The sequence below is a fragment of the Anabrus simplex genome, chromosome 1 (genome assembly GCF_040414725.1).
Source record: "Anabrus simplex isolate iqAnaSimp1 chromosome 1, ASM4041472v1, whole genome shotgun sequence".
NCBI classification, from domain to species: domain Eukaryota; kingdom Metazoa; phylum Arthropoda; class Insecta; order Orthoptera; family Tettigoniidae; genus Anabrus; species Anabrus simplex.
Window position 1 is genome coordinate 385,053,222 of NC_090265.1, and position 23,087 is coordinate 385,076,308.

A 23,087-nucleotide genomic window follows, 5' to 3' on the forward strand; every position below is an offset into this window, starting at 1 on the left:
TTATAGTTTCCCAATTTTCGCCTCTAGTTTCCAGATCTTTGATCTGATTTAGTCACCATTCCTGGGTCCAGTTGGTACATTTATATCCAAGTATTGTCTTGGTGTTCAACTCTTCTTCATCCTCTTCACATGTCCAAACCATTTGAGTTGCACAGCACTCAGTCTCTGTCATTGACAGGCCCACCTGCATCTCTTCTCTGACAGGTAATGGAATGTACATTATTTATTTGTTTCATTGGGGAAGAATAATGGAATACTACCTCAGTTCTCACCTTACCTGATAAGGCAGGTGTAGTTCTGACTACAGATATTATTTTATCCACATACGGCAGTGGTCTTAAGAGGATCCATCCAGCCTCTGGGTTGATGATTTTATAAACAACAAATATGATAACATAACAATGGTCTATTCAAAAAGTTTGTTGTGACATGCTATTATCTATAATCTGCAATTAACCTCATATAGGTCCCTATTAATGTCAGAAGGTTTCAATTGTAAATGGGGAGATTAATAACCTAACTAAAACCGTGTTGTGGTGGCAGTTTTAAAGGACAGTAATGAGTCCCATTTAATGGTATACAGTAAAACCTGTCTTAACGGACGCCTCTCATTGGCGGACTATTTTCTAGGTCCATAATTAAATACCATGTTGTGTATGAGTAATTTACCCCTCATATACGGACACCCTTTTGTTACGGACCCAGACACACGATAGCCACGAGAAACTCCAATTAAACCTCTACTAGCGGACACTTTCTGTTTCAAAAAATACTGTACTTGTGTCCTGTACAGTATGTATTCACTTAAGTTTTGCACAGGTGGTACTTCCAATAATCGCAGACATCGTAACTTTTGGTCCAGGCTGTACACATTCTTGGAAGGCAACACTAAGCTATGCTATCACTTTCGGAAGTTGTGTGATCTGACATGCTCGACAGCGCTGGAATTCGTACCTTCACTGTCAGGTTACTTTTCATTGACTCATGGGCTTTTGATGTGTTCAGTTTTACGTAAGTTGGTGTAAACATGGCTCCGAGGAAGTTTTTAACTCTAAAAGAAAAGGTAGGCATAATAGACTATCCCAAACGTGAGAAGTGTGGTACGCGTAAACTGTCCGAAGTGTTCAAGATTGGAAAGACACAGGCAGGTGAAATTGTGAAAAAGCAAGAGGAACTAATGTAAGAATGGCATTTAAATGGCAACGAACAGCTCATTAAACTGCTTCAAAGTGATAGTGAAGCTCTCATTGACAAGGCAATGCTAGAGTTGTTTGCTAAAATAAGAAGTCAGAATGTCCCTGTGTCAGGACCAATGATACAAGCAAAAGCGTTAGAATTCGCGGCAGAATTAGGTATTGGAGATTTCAAAGCCTCGAATGGCTGGCTAGAAAGATTCAGAAAGTGACATGGTATTAACTTCAGAGTGATTTGCGGAGCATCATCCAGTGTTAATATGGAGATTGTTGAAAACTGGCAAGAAAAAATACCTTTAATCATAGATGGGTATGCTCTGGAAAATATTTTGAATGCCGATGAAACTGGATTATTTTTCCGTGCTTTACCCGACAAAACTTTGTGCTTCAAAGGAAATCGTTGTACTGGTGGAAAAGTTGCTAAAGAACGTCTTACCGTCTTGTTATGTGTAAGTATGAGTGGAGAACGAAAGAAGCCCCTTGTGATAGGAAAAGCTGCAAAACCAAGGTGTTTTATTAATATGGACGTTATGAAGTTTGGCATTGAATGGAAAGCGAATAGGAAAGCATGGATGACCTGAGAAATAATGACAGAGTGGCTAGGACAATTGGACAGAAAAAATGATATGGCAGGAGCGATAAGTGTTATTATTCCTTGATAATGCAGCATCGCATCCGGATACAATTAAGTTGCAAAATGTGAAGATCGTCTTTTTCCCACCAAGTGTAACATCAGTTTCTCAGCCTCTTGACCAAAGAGTGATCCAGAACTTCAAGGTTATGTACAGACAGTTAGTGATGAAGCACGTAGTATCAGAACTTAACGGGAATGAAGTAACCCTTCAATACTGACAAAGGGACTGAATGTTCTCCAAGCAATTTCCTGGATAACCAATGCATGGAAAAATGTTACAGCCTCAACAATTCGTAACTGCTTTCTGAAAGCTGGGTTCCCCGCTAGTGGTGGACATCTTAAAATAGAATCGGATACCCTTCCTGACAGCATGGAAACAACACAACAGCTGATTAATGCAGCAGGTTACAGTGTAAAAGTGAACACCTATATCGAAATTGATTCAGATATTCCAACAGAATGTGAGAGTGGAGCCACGAAAGCGAGAATGAAGGTGATGCTAATGACGACTTTGAAGAAAATATGGAAATTAATGTGCTGCCAATAACCTCGTACAGTGAGGCTCTCGGCTTTGTTAAGCGGCAGAAAGAATTCTATTATAAACAAAATGGTGAAAAAGGTGTAAATTTGACCCAGGGTTTAATTGCACATAGTGAAAATATCATTGCTAAACTGAAATGGACAAAACAAACGAACATTAAGGATTTTTTCAAGTGCTAATGTTTTACTGTACTGTGCTAGAGATTGCTACATCTACGTTTGATTACAAGTTTTTAAAAACTCGTATGTTCTTAATTTTAACATGGTGAACAGTAATAGTGTACAGTGTGCGCAATAGAGGTTTCCATAGAAGTGTTTTTGTCTCTAATACAGTACATTGCAGCTGCAGCAGCCCATCTACACTTTTCTCATGTGAGTACAGTGCCTTATATTGTACAGTACTGTATGCAGTATACAATTAAAGGTACATTGGCAACAATTGTTAACACATACTATACATGGGTTATTGTGTACCATCTTCTATTTAATGGTACTTCTCCCTTCATAACGGACATTTTTTTTCGGTCCTGAAGGTGTCCGTTATAGAGAGGTTTTACTGTACTTTAAAGTCAGCCTGTATTCCAAAATTATCCATTAGATTTGTTTTAATTAGAAGCCCATGGGCATAGAAAAAAGTAATTGAAGTACCCAAAATTTGATTCAGCTGTTATGAATATTTTGTTTAGGATTTTATTTTCTAGAATATGTAACTATTCTGAATATTCTATAATCGCCTGTGCTATCACTAGTCTTTTCCTTTCCCTTTTCTATACCTTTTATCACTTCAGACATTTATTGCTATGTCTAAGTACCTGTATATTCCATGCTGAACATTATAGTATCATCACAGTTTATGCTTACTGAATGACGTAGATGAGGTGGAAAGTAGAAAGAAGTCTGCCCACCAAATGCTGCATGACATTCCTAAACATAACTTCTTTCTTCAAAAAGCAATTTATAAACTGGAGAATTTGTTTGTAAGGGTAAGAACCTGGCTGGCATCTGCAGTTAATGTCCTTTCCTCAGTGATTTCACTGGCAGAAGGCAAAGATTCTCTTTCTTATCGGCTTATGTCGGCTTCAGATAAAGTACATAATGTGAGTTCTGTAGGAAAATATTGTTTCGCACTACAGTCCTAAATGTTTCCTGCTTGCTAGTCACTAGCTGAACTACCTTCTGGCAGAGACATGTTTTCAACCTGCAGTCCATAGATATGCAATAGGGATGTCATTGTGACCTTCTATTTTGCATTATGTCAATGAGTATACTTGACAGGCGTAGTACATGGGGAAATTTCATAAACATTGTTTAGTTCATTTTGGTATGAGCACAAACTTGTAACATTGTCAATATGTAAATTTTCAATTACCATTGTTCTATTACTTCCTTCTAGAATTCAAATGACCGAGCTCTATAGCTGCAGTCGCTTAAGTGTGGCCAGTATCCAGTATTCGGGAGATAGTGGGTTCGAACCCCACTGTCGGCAGCCCTGAAGATGGTTTTCCGTGGTTTCCCATTTTCATACCAGGCAAATGCTGGGGCTGTACCTGAATTAAGGCCACGGCCGCTTCCTTACCAGTCCTAGTCCTTTCCTGTCCCATCATCGCCGTAAGACCTGTATGTGTCGGTGCGACGTAAAGCCAATAGCAAAGAATTCAAATGAAATATTATTTGTGACCATCGATACAAATTTAAAATTTTCCTGGTAATCATGCTGATTTTAAATAAACCAAATTCTGCTGTAATTTAAGTTGTAATTACGACATCAGGCATTACTTTCCGCTCTTTGCTTGTGAGAAGTTTTGAATCTACCACGATGATCTTTATAAGACATGGTTGTATAAAGTCTCAAAATGGTTGTGACCGAGCTCGATGGCTGCAGTCGCTTAAGTGCGGCCAGTATCCAGTAATTGGGAGATAGTGGGTTCGAGCCCCACTGTCGGCAGCCCTGAAGATGGTTTTCCGTGTTTTCCCGTTTTCACACCAGGCAAATGCCGGGGCTGTACCATAATTAAGGCCACGGCCGCTTCCTTCCACTTTCTAGGCCTCTTCTATCCCATCGTCGCCATAAGACATATCTGTGTCGGTGCGACGTGAAGCAACATAACAAAAAAAATTATTGTTCTGATGCATTATAATGTTATTCAGATGTGTTGTTCTATTCATTGTCCTTCTGTCGGTTTTAGTACTTATTTACTCATTGTTGATTGGTTTAACCCCTTGGCACCAACCTTCCTACGTTGTATAGACCAACTTTTCTTCACACCCTGCTTCCATGCGTGGTATATACTCCTGCAGGCCTAACTTCAGTTTGTTCTAGCTTGTAAAGTTTTAAAGTTGTTGAGATGGAAATGGTATATCTTCGAAGATGAAAATGTCTGCCTTCCTTGTATGTATGAATCAGTCCAAATCGGTGTTTTTTCTTTCTAAAGTATTTGAAATAGTCTGATTTCTTTCCATTTGAGAGCATGTATGTTAAAATTTCTGCTGCATTCCAGCAGATATGTTTCAATACAGAACATTTCCCTATGTAGATTGATAATATAAATTGCCATCTCTTCACTTTGAGATGCAATATTGCGTGGCGCAGAAGGATGGCACGGTGCAGTTTGAATGAAAGAGAAGTAATTAAATTTAATAAATCAGCGACTGTAACAGCCAGACTAAACTGAGCAAAGCCAGAATGAATGCATAACATAAGGAATAGGAGGGGAGGGTTCATGCAGCCAAGTAATGGATGACAAACACACTAAAGTATATGCCCTCTTTCTCATGAACTAATCATCCCATTAACCTGGGGTTTATGCTAAATGAATCTTTGAACTATTGTTCCTGGTTCTTCTGCTCAAAGTTCCCAATACAGCAATTACCCTAGTTTTCATTGCCAACTTGGCAGGTTCGATCCTGGCTCAGTCTGGTGGTATTTGAAGGTGCTCAAATACGACAGCCCCGTGTCGGTAGATTTACTGGCACGTTAAAGAACTCCTGCGGGACTAAATTCCGGCACCTCGGCGTCTCCGAAGACCTTAAAAGTAGTCAGTGGGACGTAAAACAAATAACATTATTATTATTATTAGTTTTCATTGCGTTCTGAATCAACCCAGGCAAATACAAGGTCACTTTCATTCCGTATAAAATGGGGAAGGTTTTTCCTCCAATACTACATTATAAGGTCAATACAAAGTTAATGAATGTAACTACATTCTTTTGAGTCTCCTCTGTAAACATTTGAAAATAATCTGGGATAAACTGTTGTTACCATGAATTTTAAAGAGTTCGCTGCATTCTCTTTAGTTCTCACATCTGAATCACCTCCGTCTGCTGGGTAAATCGGCACTCGACTGTTCCTCGTCGCTGAGGGTTTAATACCAATTTACATATAAACATATAGGAAAGACTAAGCTCTTATCACATACACCTAAATTGAGATTCCACTACTTTTAGAAGTTCCTGCCTCATCCTCCAAGAGTTCAGGCTCAACTCATTAAAGCAGTCTCAGAAGCTTTGGAAGAAAACTGCTGTTCTCTCCCAGAGTTCAGTCCTGGTGTGCACTCAAGATCACTCTCCAAATCTCGGACAGCACTGCCTGAATCTGTCCGCTCTAGGCTTAGCCTTGCACTCAGTAAAAGTCTCTGTAACCATGGATGTTGACTGCCATTTTCTCACAAGAGCTAAGTCTCATCTCGCTCTCAGTAGTGGACTCAAGCCCTGCATGTAGACTGTTGACTGTGAGAGCTGAGCCTAGTGTTGAACTTGGAAAGAGATTTTGAGATGGTGATGGTGGTGATTTTGTTTTAAGAAGTACAACTAGGTAACCATCCTCCCAGATTCTAATCTCCTTGCTTGTCTCATGCTCTTTTATGGGCCAGGATGGTACAAAGTCAGTTCATTTTAGGAGGTATTATAATATTTGTAAGCAAATTGATAACAACCTATCAAACAAATTTCCAGAAAGTACTTAAAAAAATCACCTATTATGTCAGTTAGCTACAAAGTAACTGGGAAAGAACTAACCTCTGTTTTGGGAGTCTGTACTGAAGAAATTCAGTGTCATTTATGAAAGGAACTGAAGGACTGTCACACATCTTGGTCAACTACAAGCTGAGGTAATGTTAGCTGCCTTTTTCTAGACATCCCCCTTCACCGACACCACCTTAGAGGCGGCCTAAAGTCGGAGGTTTATAGTTTTAAGTCTAACTGCCCTTATTGACATGGAAGTCAGCTTAATCCCTCATCTCCTAACTGTTACGGAGGTCAGCTCATTCCCTCCTCCCACAGTTATGGAGGTCAGCTTAATCCCTCCTCCTTCTACTTCTCCTTTTACTCCTCCACACAGTCCCACAGATCTGCTCAATCCCTCCTCCTCCAACGGACATAGCCGCGTTCCTTCTCAGACAGGGCTTAGTAACGTTCCTCCTCACCGTTTTACGGACAGGTGCCCTTCTGCGTTGGATGTTCCTTCCCCCTCTACTACACCATCGCTAAGGCTTTACACCTCTTTCCGACGTTCAACCTGAACAAGACAGAACATGTTGACAATCTGTACAGGTTCAATCCTGTTAGTGGACATATAGACTGTTGTTATCCTACAGTAAAGATTTGAATAGTCAGCATACATATCCCATCGTGTTGTGAACAGGCCTTGATTATATCATAGAAGGTGGGTGCTTGGTAACTTGACACAAGAGAAATTTACACGCAGGCAGATGATGAATGCATGGAATAAAACTACCTCTCTCTAGGAAGGGAGAGCGCAGTAACACATACCCCTTTTTTTTAACGAATAGCATTGTGAGGTTAGCATATGGCTTTACGTCCCCATCTGTTATTCTCCTTCCTTAAAAACACTTAGATTCTAAAGTGGAAGAATGAAGGATCACGATAGTATATAAGATAGAAATATGTTAGAGAAATACCCTTATTCTCCTCCTGGGGCAGTATATAAAGGCTAAGAAAGGCAAAAGGTAAGAGATTAGAGAAACTTGCAAATAAAAACAGTAGCCTTACTTGCCACCTCACCCCCTGTGGGTGGGGGACACAAAGAATACACCTACGGTATCCCCTGCCTGTCGTAAGGGGCGACCACGGATGATCCAATTAGAACCATGAGACTACTTGTAATTAGTACCATCACGCAGGGAACACCATGGGTCGCATTTACTTCGGTATAGTACCTCTATGTTAGGTATGCACTAGGTTTGTGATTAGTAGCGACAGTATGTGAAGCAGGATGAGGGTCTTAACAGTACCTGTGATTCATACCCCTATATGAGCGACACCATGATTCTGCCTTGCCTATGCTTAATTCGCACTATGTGAGGAATACCACGAGATAGTTCGGGTCTCTGTGGTTAGTCCACTTATGTGAGGAATGCCATAACTTTGCGTTGCCTGTAAATAGTGCCACAGTGTGTGATACACCGTAGGTCTGTGTTATATGTGCGCATTACACTACCTGTGCATAGTACCATAATATGTGGAATACCGTGAGTCTACACTACTTTTGATTAGTACCGCAACATGACAAATAGTATGGTTCTACTTTCCTAGCAATAAGTACCATTATGAGGGGCCGATGACCTGGATTTTTGACCCATTTTGACTACAAGCATAATCGATTCAGCATCGTGCTATAGAAGCAATCCCTTGGTCAGTAATACTATTGTTTTTTTGCCAGCTGTTGTGCATGTGAGGCACTGTGGGTCGGTTCCACTGATCGTTTTAAATTCATATCCATCCATTCCTTCTTCGTCCTCACGCTTTGAATTCTGGTCAGTGGAGGATTTTGTACTGTCAATTTGTCATTTCATTCCATCACATTTCGTACCATTAGGGGCTGATGACCTCAATGTTAGGCCCCTTTAAACAAGAAGCATCATTATCATCAACTTTCCACCTTAACATATCCCTGGTATCAGAGGAGAAGAAATTAGGGGCAAAGAGACTCAAAAGATAAGAGGAAGATTTGAGAAACTGACTCGATTTTCAAAAACCAAGAACTAAAAATAAAATGCCAAAAAAAGAGACCAATAGAGAAGAAAAATGTTGAGTAAATAACTGCTAACACAAGATAATATTGCAATAAAAACAATTTCATCTGGAGTGTTAAAAGACGATCTAACATGACTAAACCTGAGAGTATGAATGTAGAACAACTCGTTACCTCGTCCGGCTTGGCAGAAAGACCAGAACATTGTTCCACGTAACGTCTTCCAACCTCCTATATCTGATTTGAGGAAATGGCTCTCTTCCAGTTTTATTGATTTTAAATACGAATATTGAAATATGTTCTGCCATATAGGATTTAAACAACCTGTAAGTTACAGTTCATGCTCTTTAAGTTTAACTCAAGAAACTTTTTTTCCTTGTTATTTCAGTCCGCAGTGAGTAAGAATGCATAGGAAGAAAGTGGGTAATGATATTCCAGAGATTGCTTTGGAGACCCCAAAGTTTGATCATTATATAAACTCTTTCAAGATTTTAAAATTCCATTTGTTATAATATTTAGTCTTGGCCCAGGTGCAAATTTTTATTGAAGTATGTTCATCCATTTAGAAAAACACGAGGGACAAACCGAAGTTTTTTGATGAGTGGGGATCATTTCACAAAAGAAAATGAGTTTTCACAACGAATAAAGATTATGTAGAGTATTGTATAGATGAAACAGGATAAGGAAAACCGTAATTTTCTTTCATGTAAGAGAGGCCATTCTGTGTTCTGATTGGGTTCGATTCATTTGAAATTTCTCGAGTGGACATATAGACATTTATATTTCAGAGGATGCCTCAGAGATGCCAAAGAACTCTGAAGAAGGTCCAGTGGCTATGCCTACTCGGAGATCCATAGATGAAGGTACATCATCACGGCCTGATGGTGTCGTGGTGACCTGGAGTGGTGGAGCATGGTGGACAGATTGGCAGCTACCTGTGTTTGTGGTCCTGTTTGCTGTGGTAGGAGTACTGGCTATTACATTTGTGGTAAGTGTGTTGGTGATCTTCTTATGTGCCGGTATTTTCAGATTCAAGTGAGAGAAGCTTAACTTCATGATCCGTATTGACAGTGCTGAATTATTCAAAGTATGAGCCTTTACTTTTTCTTCCTATTCAATACTTTATTCAGCCTCGCTGAGGGGTTTTTAACAAATCTTGCGTTTGGATAACAATCGTCAAATCTTGCCAAACTCTAATTCTAAATCGAGTCTTATAAAAGTAACTTTGCAGGCTCATTAAAAAAGGATTAAGATAGTATGATCATTTTTTGGGCATTATGGCAAAATTTTATATTAAATTACTGTGCGTTCTGAAAGTAGATTCAGTTTATTCAATATGGTAGTTTGAGAAAATGTATTGTCTTATCTTGCGTGTTTATTTGATTGTATTGACAAACATTGTTTTTGAGTGCGTGCAGACAATTCTTGATACTTGTCCTGAAGGTTAAAAGCCTCAGTATAATAGAGGAAGTTTCTTCAAAGTTAATAGAGCACTGTCAGTGTTGGTGATTCCACATGCATCATTGTCTGTCACTAGATCTGCCTGTGCTCAGGCCTCCCGTAGTAGTAGTAGTAGTAGTAGTAGTAGTAGTAGTAGTAGTAGTAGTGACAGACACGATGCACGTGTTTTCATATTTGTTTGGTGTTTTTCACATTTTTAGTGCACTTATTATTTTATAAGCCCCAGCCATGTCATATTTGCTCTGTCGTGTTTTTCACACCTTATAATACTCCTCTCATCTTTAGAAACGGTAGATATAGTTTTCACTGTACCCTTGGATACACAACATAAATGCCTTCACGTCTGAAAAAAAATCATATCTAGCGTTTCCATATCCCTGTTGGATGGTTTTTATTCGTAAATTCAGTACTACGTTTTCTCGCTTAACACGTTCTCTTTTTTTTTTTTTCCTGCAGAAACGTCTTAATAAGGTTTTACTGTAATTTAATTTCCATTTACAACTTTTTATTTGTGCAAAGCTCTGTTTCGGCAAGGGTATGTATAAAGTGAAAATAAATGTTGGGAAGAAAATGAGGATGACTGTGTTCAGTTTGATATCAGGATTTTGATAAAATGAACAGTTATAAACAGACTTCTCCGTCCCACAAATCATGATTATAGTAGAACCTCGATAATTCGAAATCGGTTAATTCAAAATCCCGCCTAATTCGAAGAAGCTCTCGTTCCCGGAAACATAAGATACAGTTTTGCATGTTATTTAAATTGTTTAATTCAAAATACGAATAATTCGTAATTCGAAGTACAATGTCGGCCCCATTACCGAATTTCATACTTTTAATTCGAAACTGCCTTTACAGTTTAAAACAATAGTATGTTACAGAGTAATTTCAACTCGAAATGTATTCGCATCATATAAGAACGCGTGTTCCGGAACGTTGAAGGGTAGCTTTCCGCACTTACACTCACTTCGGTGGGTCTGCAGTGCGCTTCATGATTGCTAAATTGAATGAGATCGGAATTCTTTTGTATTCAACCTTTTAAGGAACGCCGTAATATCAGGCAACAGGCAGTGTGCGGTAAAACAGAATCTGCGATGCCGACAGTTGACAAAAAAAGGTGGCTCATATAATAAATTCGTAGGCACCGAACAATATTGTCATTGCCGACGAAATTTCATTGCCTTATTTTAATGCGAGCCCAAACGGTCTTATGGTTTTAAAGGAGAAAGTGCCAGCCGGAGAATCGTACAAAGGTCGGGGATGGGGGTCATTGTAGTGCGTTGCAATGCGCATGGAAGCAAGAAACTTTATCCCCTCGTCATAGGAAAGTTCGATAAGCCACAATGCTTTAAGGACATCGGACACTTTCCATGCCAGTACAAAGCATCTAAAAATACAAAGAGTACAGAAATCCAAAAAAAATAATGCATTTGCACAGGGGAACCAGCATAATTTATCCTCGTCTTCGAATTGTGTGGGTTTTTTTCTTTCGTTGCGTGAGGTTATGTTTGCCAGTGAGATATCCAAGTGCATTATTTGAATACTGTAAATGCACCTTCTTGGGTACATTTTGGAAATAGTTCTTTTTTCATGGTATTTAGAAGGTATAAACTGTGAATCAAGGTTAACTGCATGCAGTAACGGACCTTAGAACATTTTGTAACGCGGCAAGAGTTGGTACTTCTGAATTGTGAATTGGCGGTTAATTCGAAATCACGTAATTCAAAGTCTGATTTTTGAGTCCCAACGACTTCGAATTAATGAGGTTTTACTGTAGTTGACTTTGTTCTGTGACTCATTTTTTAAATGTATGGTTATCACACTTTTTGTAGCGTTAAGTATTTCAGTTATTTGACCAAACTTATGTAATTGTTTTAGCAAGGTGTAATTATAAGACATGTTTTGATATAGAGTGCCATGAGAATACCCTCATTTACAAGGGTGGTGTGGGCTGACAAAGTATAGAAACAACTGACCTAGACACATTCTCACTCCACTGCCTATATTTACCATGTGAGACAAGTCAGTCCCTGGAGAATCTCTTGTTAATGTGGTACAATATTTTGAATATCCAATTTATTTTTCCTTTATAATGTAATTATAATTTTTTCATTGTGTTCTCAGGTTCTGTTATGGCTGAAAAACCAAATGCTTTCAAGCAGCAAACACAAAGACTTGGCAGCACCTTCTAGTGGTGCTGAAGGCCAGCAGTGGATCTATCACCCTGTGATGAAACCTGCTCCTGAACCATGCGACTCTGCTGGTGTGCAGCCACCAGTACAGTCAGCTTTGCCAGAGGGAATGATTCGAGAAGAACGTCGACCAGAGCCAGTTCGCATCAAAGCGAAGGGATTGCTGGAACGAAGAGGTTCTAGTGCTAGTCTTACCATTGATCTTCATCCCAGTCAAGAAAATTTGGCTACTGTGGTTACTCCTACGCGAGAATGGTGAGCTTCGATATTAATGACTTCTTTTCATTTGAACTATAATTATTTTACCCCTATCCTGTATTTCACTCGAGAATAGGTAATAAAAGTGACTGATCAAATAGAGTTCTTCATATACTGCCGTCTTCAAATACACAGACTTTCCAATTCTTCTACATCCACTTCTTCTCAGCCCCTGACAAGCTCATTTCTTCTTCCCTGCTTCATCAGGAGGGTGAACATTCATGGGTCATCTTGACAGATTTGCAGTCTTGATATGGGAATTATGGGATAAGAAAGAAAGCTGAATAAACACAGGGGAGGGGAAGGAACAAAAGGATATAGATTTTATATATTATATGGCTTTTAGTGCCGGTAGTGTCCGTTAATGATGATGCCGCCGACTATGACAGCTTACTGAATTATGCTTATAGCAATGGTGGTGGCTTTTCTTGTAAAGGTTTTCATACTGTCGGTAGGGATTTGAAAAGCTGTAAAATTTTGTTACTTTATGAATTCTGCAGGACCTACATATTGCACTTGGTGGTTTCTCTTGCAGTGTTGAGAAAAATGCATGTGTGTTCAGCATTAAAGTAATACTCTTCTTTTTTTACCATTTACCACTGATCTTCATTTAAGACTCATAATTTTTAACTAGAGTTGTGCAATCATTGATATCCTTAGTAATTTTTGACACCTAAATCTACGAGTACTTTTAATATTTTTTTTATTATACCAACTGCTGTTAAGTTATTTCTTTTCATTTTACTTATTGATACATTTGTGAAGTAAGCTGATGTGTCTTTCACAGTTCAACAGAGGAATACCTACTATCTGCAGGCAATGTGCTGAGTCGAGGCCAACTGCGCTCATGCTTGCGAGATTCTCGGTCTTTACACCGTGAATTTTGGGACTTGCCTTTGAACCATCCTGAGAAGGCAGAAGTACCAGGCAGTGGCACCAAGAACCGTTATCGCTCTATACTGCCTAATGAAAGATCTCGAGTTAGACTGCCCTCCTGTAAGAACGATCTCTTGGCTGGCTATATAAACGCTAACTATGTTCGGGTGAGTAAATTGAAGGCAATATGTTGAATTCTTTTTTACCTGTTCAAAAGCATTCTGAAATAATATTTGCTGCTAGATCATATTATAATCTCTAAGATATTTGATGATGTATGACAGTTTGTGGCAAGAACCTACTTTGTTTCATTTTGCTGGTATTGAATAACATTAGGATAATTTTCTTCTAAATTACAAACCCCGTTTCTCACAGAGCAGCACAGAACAGTTTTATTTTTATGAAGATATTTTCTGTTGTACAGGATTAGATTCCTCGAACTGTTAAACATCATAAAGTTAACCACATACTCAGTTTTAATTTTACTTTTATCACAAGACAGAGTTTGATAATGTCCGTATTTACTCGCGTATTAGACCCCCCCTCCCTTTTTGTCCCCATTTTTACTGCCATCTTTACACTTCTTATGGCTGTGAAACGTGGACCTTATACCGCCGTGACATCAAAAGGCGGAGCGCTTTCACCAGCAAAAACTACACTCCATCATGAACATCAAGTGGGAAAACTATGAATCTAATGTTGAAGTTCTCGACAAAGCGTGTTCTTAAGAGTGTAGAAGCCTTGGATGTTGGCCATCGCCTCAGATTGGCAGGACACATGCACTGTATGAATGACACCAGACTACCACGCCAGATCCTCTATGGTGATCTTGGCTCCGGTTCAAGACCACGGGGTGTCCCCCTGAGACATTTCAAAGCCCAACTGAAACAAACTTTAAAGATAGCAGAAATAAACCCAAAAACCAGGGAAACACTTGCAAAGACCGTTTACTTTGGCGGCATCGTGTCTGTGCCTCAATTCAACACTCTGAACAAGAACACTGTAGATATGAAGATATTAAGCTACAGGAACTCAAACTTTGCCAAACCCAGCCAAGATCTCCCCCGTCCCTCAGCTGCGTGACGTGTGGACGTATGTATGAATGATTTTATTTATCATGTTATCTGTATATCGTACTACAGTATGATATACAGAGCCTTCGATATACCCCCGTCTCAGGAAGAACTAAAAAAGGAACTAAACCTAATTCACGAAATAGCAAAGCAAAATGGATATAATAGAAACATGATAAATAAAATAATTCACAAAATAAAACAACCAAAACTCAAACTAAGTAGAAACAGCAAACCTAAGAAAGACAACGCAGTTTTTACTTTTAACATCACCCACATCCACCTCATAACTAATATTTTCAAAAAAAAAAAAAAAACAATCTAAGAATAGCTTACAAAACCACACGTAACAATGCTTCCATTTAACGTAATACAGTCGAACCTCCCTTCTGTGGACACCGTCGGTTCCGAGGAAATATGTCCGTTACGAGAGGTGTCCGCTAAAACAAGTTTGTAAAACTAATCTAACATTTTAACGGCAAGGAACATCCACCTTAAATATAAGCATACATATCTTTATTTTTATTATTCTAAGTCATTTCTGTGTTAGTAAGTGATTTTACATCATTTACAAACGTTACAGCTTCGTGAAGCTTCGTCTGTGTAAATTTAGCACAGTTTTATTATCTACGATATTCTCAAACGGAATAAAGTCTGTTAAATGGTTCCATAGTGTTCTCGCCGTACTCACGATCCAGCATGACACACAAATTCTTTATCTAAGCATATTTAGTCCCGGCTTCATTGACAGAACTTCTTGTTCTTTTTCCACCTCACCGTCATCGTCACTTTTCGTTTCTGATTCGGGCTCTGTAAAACGATAACAAGTTTTATTCAAAATGGTCCTTTTGTACGACTAATGAAGGCTGCTATGGATAGCTAGACATATTTACGAAGTGCAGTGAATTAAATTAAAGCTGAAAATTTAGCTTAAAAGAATTAAAAGCTGTCTATCACAAGAAGAAAATGAATGAGGAGTTGAGGTGCAAACAAACATGGACCTTACGATACGTGCAACACACAATTACTGTATAACTTGATAACACAGAAAGCTTACCGTAAAGTGCATCCGGGAATCGGGACTTCCACTCGTCCTCGAGATCGTCACAGCAAGGAATATTCTCTTCATCTGCTTCAATATGCATCAATCCAGCTGTCGTCGCTGAAGTCTGAAGTTCATCATATTCATTTCGAACCTCTACCTCTGCTTGTTCGACTGTAGAATTAGCGATGCCGCATTTTGCAAAGCATTTCCTGATTGTGGTTTTGCTGACTGCATTCCAGGCTGCCTTCGTCCACGAAACTGCATCGCGAACATTGACCTTCATCAAATCAAAAAGCTGAGTCTGCTTCATCCACGTGTGCCACTAACGACCATAAAACCCTCTTACGATAGTCTAATTTGAATGCTTGAATGATTCCTCGATCCAAAGGCTGTAGATGAGAAGTGGTATTGGGTGGAAGGAACAAGAGTTTTAAAAGCCATATTTCTGGATGACACGTAGCATTATCTAGCAATAAGATCACATTACGGTTTCTGGCCTTCATTTTGGAATCCAAAGCTAGGAGCCAATTCTCAAATATTGGTGACGTTGTCCATACCTTTTTATTCGCATGTCATTCGACACGAAGATAATTTAAGTCCATGTTTTTAAAGCACCTGGGTCTCGAGGATTTTCCTTTTCACAGAGTGCGTTACAACAAAACATGATGGTGGTTCTTTCCTTTGACATTTTCCCACCCTTGCAACTTTCATTCGGCAAAGTTAGTGACTTCTTCGGGATCGACCTAACGAACAGACCAGTTTCGTCAACATTCAAAAGGTCTTTCAGTTCGTAACTGTTCAAAATGTCTGGTAACATATCTTTCCAATCCACTACTTCAGTGCAGACACATCACCACCTTCTCCACAGACTGTTTTGAAACTAACGTTATGACGTTTTAGAAGACAATCTAACCAACCATTGCTAGCTACAAGATTCTCAATTTTCAGATTATTTGCGATTTCTCGAGCTTTTTCTTGTAACATTGATCCACTCGCACACAGTTTCTTTACTAGAGCACACTTGAACCACTCATACACCACAACGTTCACTTCTGAAAAAGCTGACTCCCGCTTTATTTTCACTCCTCTATTCCTATTTTCCTCCCACTCCTTTAAAATTTCACTTCTATTCTTCACATTAGTGTTTGAGTTTTCCCGCAGTTGAATTTTTCGGCAAGCTTGCTCACTGAAAGTCCCTTGTCATCACTTTCTATAATCACAATATCTTCTTGCCTCGAGATCTAAACACGATCGTCCCTTGTTACTCACGTTTAACAGACAAATGAAATGCTATTATTTCTGTCTCAATAATTAGCGCCTGTACTGTCTTTTCCTTCTCAAGTTAACTACCTAAGTCGACCTTTTCTGCGACAATCCGAGTTATGAATAGAATGATGCAAGAAAGGAAGAAAATCCCAAGGTAACTTGTGAGTCAGCAGTCTCTGGCAGCATTTCTGGACAATTAGAATTCTCGGAATAAGCCTATACACCACTAGGTAGAACTGCATTCTGATGTATCTTCTCTCCCCTGCACTCGAAATAGTACAAACATTTAAAAGGGATTTCCTTATGTCTGAAGAATGGTTTTAAAAGAAAGAATGACATATGGTCCGGCGTAATAAATTGTCCTGCAACATTTAAAGTGTCCACTTAAGTCAAGTGGACGGGACAAATGGCAATGTCCGCTGTCCGGAGTTCGAGGTGTCCGCTTAAACGAGGCCAATTTAACACTTATGTAAAATAAAATCAGTTCCAAGGAAAATAGGGAGGTGTCCGCTGAATAAAGGTGTCCGTTAGGGTAGGTTCGACTGTACTAAATCTGTCAATGAAAACAATAAATACAGCCACTCAAGGAGTATACCGCATAAAATGCAACTATTGTGAAGCCAGCTACATTGGGTACACCGGTAGAAGTTTTTCTGTTTGCTACAACGAACATATCAATGCCATAAAATATATTAATTTTTCATGCATAGGGCAACATGCCTTGGTACCCGGGGAATGTTGAAGAGGAATGGAAAAGATTTAAGGAAGCAATGGTTGGATGTGCAGAAAAGGTGTGTGGTAGAACATCAGGAAATGTGAAGGACAAAGAAACACACTGGTGGAATGATAGGGTAAAGATTAAAGTGAAGGAAAAGAAAATGGCATGGAAAACATCTAAGACTGAAGAAAGTAGAAGAAAATATGTGGAGGCAAAGAATTTGGCCAAGAAAGTAGTGGAGGAAGAAAAGAGGAAAAGCTGGGCCTTATTCACACAGAAACTGAGAGATGATATGCAGGGCAGCAAGAAATTACAGTATGGTATCTTAAGAAACAAAAAGAGAGATCAAGTAAACACCAGATTTATGAAGGATGAAGGTGGCATAATTTTAACAAAGCCAGAAGAAATAAGAAATAGGTGGAGAGAGTATTTTCAGAAGCTGCTGAACACAAGAACGGATGACAGTCATTCAATGGACGACCAGGAAAGGCAATTAGTTGACGAAGAAATGGATAAAGAAATTACAATGAATGAAATTGAAATGGCAGTAAGAAAGATGAAGAATGGAAAAACTGCTGGAATAGATGAAATTTCAGTGGAGATGATAAAGGCAGCTGGAGCTGTAGGCCTGCAGTGGACATATCGGGTTCTCAGGAATGTCTGGGAGAATAAGGAGGTCCCTGAGGATAGGCAAAAAGGAATAATCATCCCAATTTTCAAGAAAGGTGATAAGAAAGTTTTGAAGAACTACAGGGGAATTACTCTAATATCCCATGTTGCTAAGATAATGGAAAGGATACTGGAAAGTAGAATAAGGTTGAGGGTTGAGAAGCAGATACAGGAAAATCAGTTTGGTTTCAGAAGTGGAAGGTCAACAATAGAGCCCATTTTCATTATGAGACAACTAATGGAAAAGCATTGGGAGTACGGGAATGATATGGTGATGACATTCATTGATACTGAAAAGGCATATGACAGTGTCCCTAGGACGAAAGTTTGGGACAGTCTGTTGCAAAAAGGAATTGGACAGGGATTAATAAAAATGATCATGGCATTGTATAAGGAATGTTGTAGTTGCGTGCAAACACAAGTTGGCAGGACAAGTTGGTTCAAAATAACTAGTGGGCTGAGACAGGGAAGTGTTCTATCACCAATCCTGTTTACAATAGTAATGGATGACATCATGAGAACAGCAAAAGCAGCATATGGAGGAAGAGAAATGAACATGATGTTATTTGCAGATGACATTGTGATTTGGGGAGAAGACGACAGGAAGGTTCAAGAACAGTTGAATGTGGTGAATGGGAAGATTGAAGAATGTGGATTGAAAATAAGTGTAGAAAAGAGTAAAACTCTTGTTATGACTAGAGGGGAGAAAGAAGGGAAAGGTCAGATTAGACTTGCAGACAAGCCCCTGGAAGTAGTGGAAACGTTTAAATACCTGGGGAGTGAATTAATGGAGAATGCTCGACTGGATGCTGAGATTAGTAAAAGGATTCAAGCTGGAAGTTGTTTCTATCATAGTGTAAGAAATATGTTATGGGACAAAGATGTGCCAATGGAAGCAAAGGATACTATGTACAAGATGTATTACGTACCCATAACAACTTACGGAGGAGAAACTTGGACAATGACAAAGAAGGATGAGAGTCGAATACAGGCAGCCGAAATGAAATTCTTGAGGAGTATGATACAGAAGAGTAGACGAGACAAAATAAGGAATGAGAAAATCCGGGAAGAAATTGGAGTGGAAAAAATGAATGATAGAATAGAGAAGAGCCGACTAAGATGGTTTGGGCACATAAAGCGAATGAGCGACGAAAGAATGCCAAAAAGGGTGATGGAAATGCAAATCCAAGGAAGGAGAGGCCGTGGACGACCACGATTGAGATGGAAGGATACCATCCAATGCAGCATTAGAGAAAGAAACCTGGACTGGGACACAGTGTTGGAGGAGGAGTGGTGGAAAGACCGAAGAAAGTGGAGAGGAACCATATTTGCCCCTACCCGGCTACAGCTGGATAAAGGGAAATGATGATGATGAGGGCAACATGTCGAGGATTACAAGCATAAGTTCACTAATATCGAGAACGACATGGAAATTTTAAATATGAACCCCACAGGCCCATTGCTCAATATAATGGAAGATTACTACATCAGTATGGACCAGTACACTAATCCTAACTTCAACCTATACAAAATCATGGATAAAGCAAACATTCTTTTCAACACAGCCATTCCTAAAAGACACATATCTAAAAAGAATCAGCAGGCACAAATCCACACACACCCCAAAAGACACACCCCACTCTACCCCACCCCCTCCACAAGCTGCTTCCCCCTCCCCACTACTCATCCGTCTCAGTGCTACAACAGTCACACAACGTACACGGAACAGTATGCAGCACGCTCCCGACTATGCTCAATGATATATCAAGTTCGTACATGAGTAACACACACACTACTATTCACAACTCATTCAACAGGCACTCGCTATTAGTTAATATAATTTCTACCTTCCTTTCCTTCTTTCATAGGTCATTTGACTTTACCTGAGCGGAACACAAGTATGAAGAGGGGAGCACTCGCACTATTTTTATGATATCAGAACTTCATATACAGCAACTTATATCTCTACAAGAAGTCTTAGTAACAACAAGCATGTTTATCAGCAGAATAATGGACTGATTATGAGCATAAGCACCCATAAAACAAGAACAGAACCTTATATACTACTGAACATAACGTTCTTCCGCATATTTGCGGCCCAGCAATGCACTTTTTAATTTACCTTGTACAACCGTTGGATATAATGTTGACATTACAGCACAAGATCTATAAACTTGACACAAGGATGTCAGGGACTCTTTAGACTTTAAGAACTATACCCTGATTTTTAACATTACAGCATAATATTTTTTAATTGAATGTGTGGCTTTCATGAGACACGAGGATGTCAAACCTCTTTAGAATTCAAGTACTGAACCATGTTGTATATATTTTACCATTATGGCATTACATTTTATTGGAATATGTGGCATTCATGTTTAGTCTAAGTAATGTTTTACATTTTATATTCATTATTGAATAAGCAGGTTCATCAGCAGCTGACGACATAATTAACAGGTCGAAACTGGTACTGTGTTTTAATGTGATTGAAAGATTTTAGACACTTTATTATATAATAAAGTATTGATTAGGTGGAAAACTCTCATCTTTTATACTTGTGTGCTTCCGAATGTAAGACATAGTGACTGGAAGCATTCTTATATCTAAAGCTGGTGAAAGGCAGACCCTTATTTTTAAGTATATTTCATGCTTTTTCTGTACATTTATCACATCTGGATTTATCTAAACAGCTGTAAATGAGATAAGGGAGATTGTTTAGGCTAGGTATGCTATCAAGCACCCGGATAGTGCCAGAGGTTCTGCGATTGAAAGAATACAAATAACAGGAAAGTTTGCCGCATTTATGGATATCTACAGGCGTGGTGGTATTGCGTTTTATTATCATAATGTATAATTTCGCACGTTCGTTGTCTCCAATTTTTTATTAACGCACAGTACGTTTTGTTTGGCATCTCTGAAAATCTTTACAAGTGGGGGTGTGAAATCAGTATTATTATTATTTGTTAGGTACGTTGGCGAGTAAAGCAATTGTTACAATCGGATTGTTTTTATAACGTTTTAAACTTATTTCTCTCCAAAAATACCTATATTTTCCCGAGTTACGAGATAATAAACAATCACTTTGTTAATGAACTTGCCTGCTGTATTAATAACAACTGTGAATATTTCCCAACTAAAGTAAACTCCTTTCCTCATTCCGAGGTGGTGCACCTCTTTTTAGACATGTCCCCAGTGGAAGTGCATACCAACCTTCCTGCCATTTGTAAATCTCTGGCAGTACGATACCATGACTCGAACTCAGGCTCCCGGGAACGTCAGCTAATTGTGCTAACAATTATGTTGGCGGACATTCTTAGGTACAAAACAGACATATATCATGACATGCGTACTTGCAATGCGTGGGTCGAATTGAAACGATATATCTAAAGTGATGATTTGAATCTGAGGACTGAATACTACTTCACCCATGGCTTCATACGCTGTGGACTTAAAATGGCTCCTTGACTTGTATTACCTATTTTATATACGTTGCGTAGCAACAGTGAATCTGTGCAGTACGATACATTGTCATATCCCAACACACGTTTTTTGCTGGTTTTTCATTCATAACTTCCCAACAAAAGTGAAAATTAAAAATCTGACTTTGAGGTGCATTTGCATCTCCTTCCATCTACCTATGTCAAAAATTTCAGATCTCTGCATGCCGTAGATTTGGCTGGATTTAGCGAGTGCGCGTGCATGTGCGCGCACACACAAACACTTTTTCATTATTATAGATACATACAGTATTAATTGAGTTTGTATGCAGATATAACAGTCAATTTAAGATGTACACGTCAGTTGAGCAGCCCACTTTTAATTGCATTGTTTTGTCATTGAAAACGCCAATCACAATTGCTTTTGTATGTTATAGAAACTATTAAAAATAGCTGTGTTGGTGAATTAATGGGCATGTTAGTGTATCCCCCTTCAGAACAAAATTCTGGAGCTAGTATCTTTTAAAACTGAGAGAAGTACACAAATAATCCATGCACCCTAATTTTAGGAGTGAATTTTGAAAAATGGCTTTACTTTGTGTTTTAATTTTTTTTTAATGCATCATAATCTGCTTGATCGGAATTGTCATGCAGTTTGCTTACCTTCACCCGATATTTTAATTGGCTAGTTTCCCATGTGTTGTAATGAGAGTGCGTGTTTGGTATTAGCTGTATAGGAACGTGATGTGCAACCAAACACCCATTTTTTTTTATTTTTTTTTTTTATTTTTTTTTATTTTTTTTTTTGCCAGTCGCGGGTGAAACGTTTTCCTATGCACTTTCTTCCTGCTGTGCAGTTTCCAGTGTTCTCTACATCTTCGAAAATCCTAAGTTTTTATTTAGCCATGAATGAGTAATTATGAGAACTTGTAGCCATACTTAATACTCAAGATCTCAGAAATGATAATTGAACTAAGTTAATAGCAAAAAAGAACTATGATTGTTGTTGTGTTCAAGATTTTATTCAGAATGTTATTGTTTTTTCTTGATATGATGAATAAGAATTCTTTTAACATTAAGTTTTAGATCAAAATCTTACGGCAGTAATGAAGTGAAGTCATCACTGGTCCAGTTTTCATTTATGTGAAGATGGATTTATGTGTTTTTTTTAATAAATGCTCCATTTCATTGATTTACTGTATTGATAGTTTTGTGTTTATTATACATTATTAAATTGTGTTCCAGGGCTATGACGGTGAAGAACGTGCTTACATTGCAACTCAAGGACCCCTCCCACATACTTTGGCAGATTTCTGGCTTATGGTATGGAATGAAACTTGTCCTGTTATTGTGATGATCACAAAGCTGTGGGAAAAAGGTCGGCCTAAATGTGAACAGTACTTTCCTCAAGGAGAAGTAGATGGTGAAAATTCCTCAAATGCCACTGCAGTCTACGGGGATGTGTCTGTTTCTGTCACAAAGATTGTTCATAGGGATGGATATGTCATCAGAGAACTATTAGCTCAGGTGAGACTTCATTACTTGCTCTGCTTAGCGTTACTAGATGCAGTGTATATGGTAGTGTGTGTACTTCCGTAATTTTCTAAGAAATTTTAATATTGGAAAAGAAGAAAACAGGCTAAAGTTCATATAAACTATATTTGTTAAATGGAAGCGAACAAACTAGTACAAATCAAGTACTACATAGAAAGATAAGAACATCCAAAGGAACACAT

The 23,087-nt window shown here is 38.7% G+C and overlaps 1 protein-coding gene across 3 annotated transcripts in view; it reads left to right on the plus strand.

The window, feature by feature from the left end:
• LOC136856819 (tyrosine-protein phosphatase non-receptor type 5) overlaps positions 1–23,087 on the plus strand; it is a 52,520-nt gene that overhangs the window by 13,544 nt on the left and 15,889 nt on the right. For all 3 annotated transcript variants that reach the window (XM_067134954.2, XM_067134953.2, XM_067134955.2), the window contains exons 3-6: positions 9,145–9,344; positions 11,942–12,264; positions 13,055–13,310; positions 22,597–22,878. In XM_067134954.2, the coding sequence (XP_066991055.2) occupies positions 9,145–9,344; positions 11,942–12,264; positions 13,055–13,310; positions 22,597–22,878 (1,061 nt within the window). The remainder of the gene's footprint in view (positions 1–9,144; positions 9,345–11,941; positions 12,265–13,054; positions 13,311–22,596; positions 22,879–23,087) is intronic.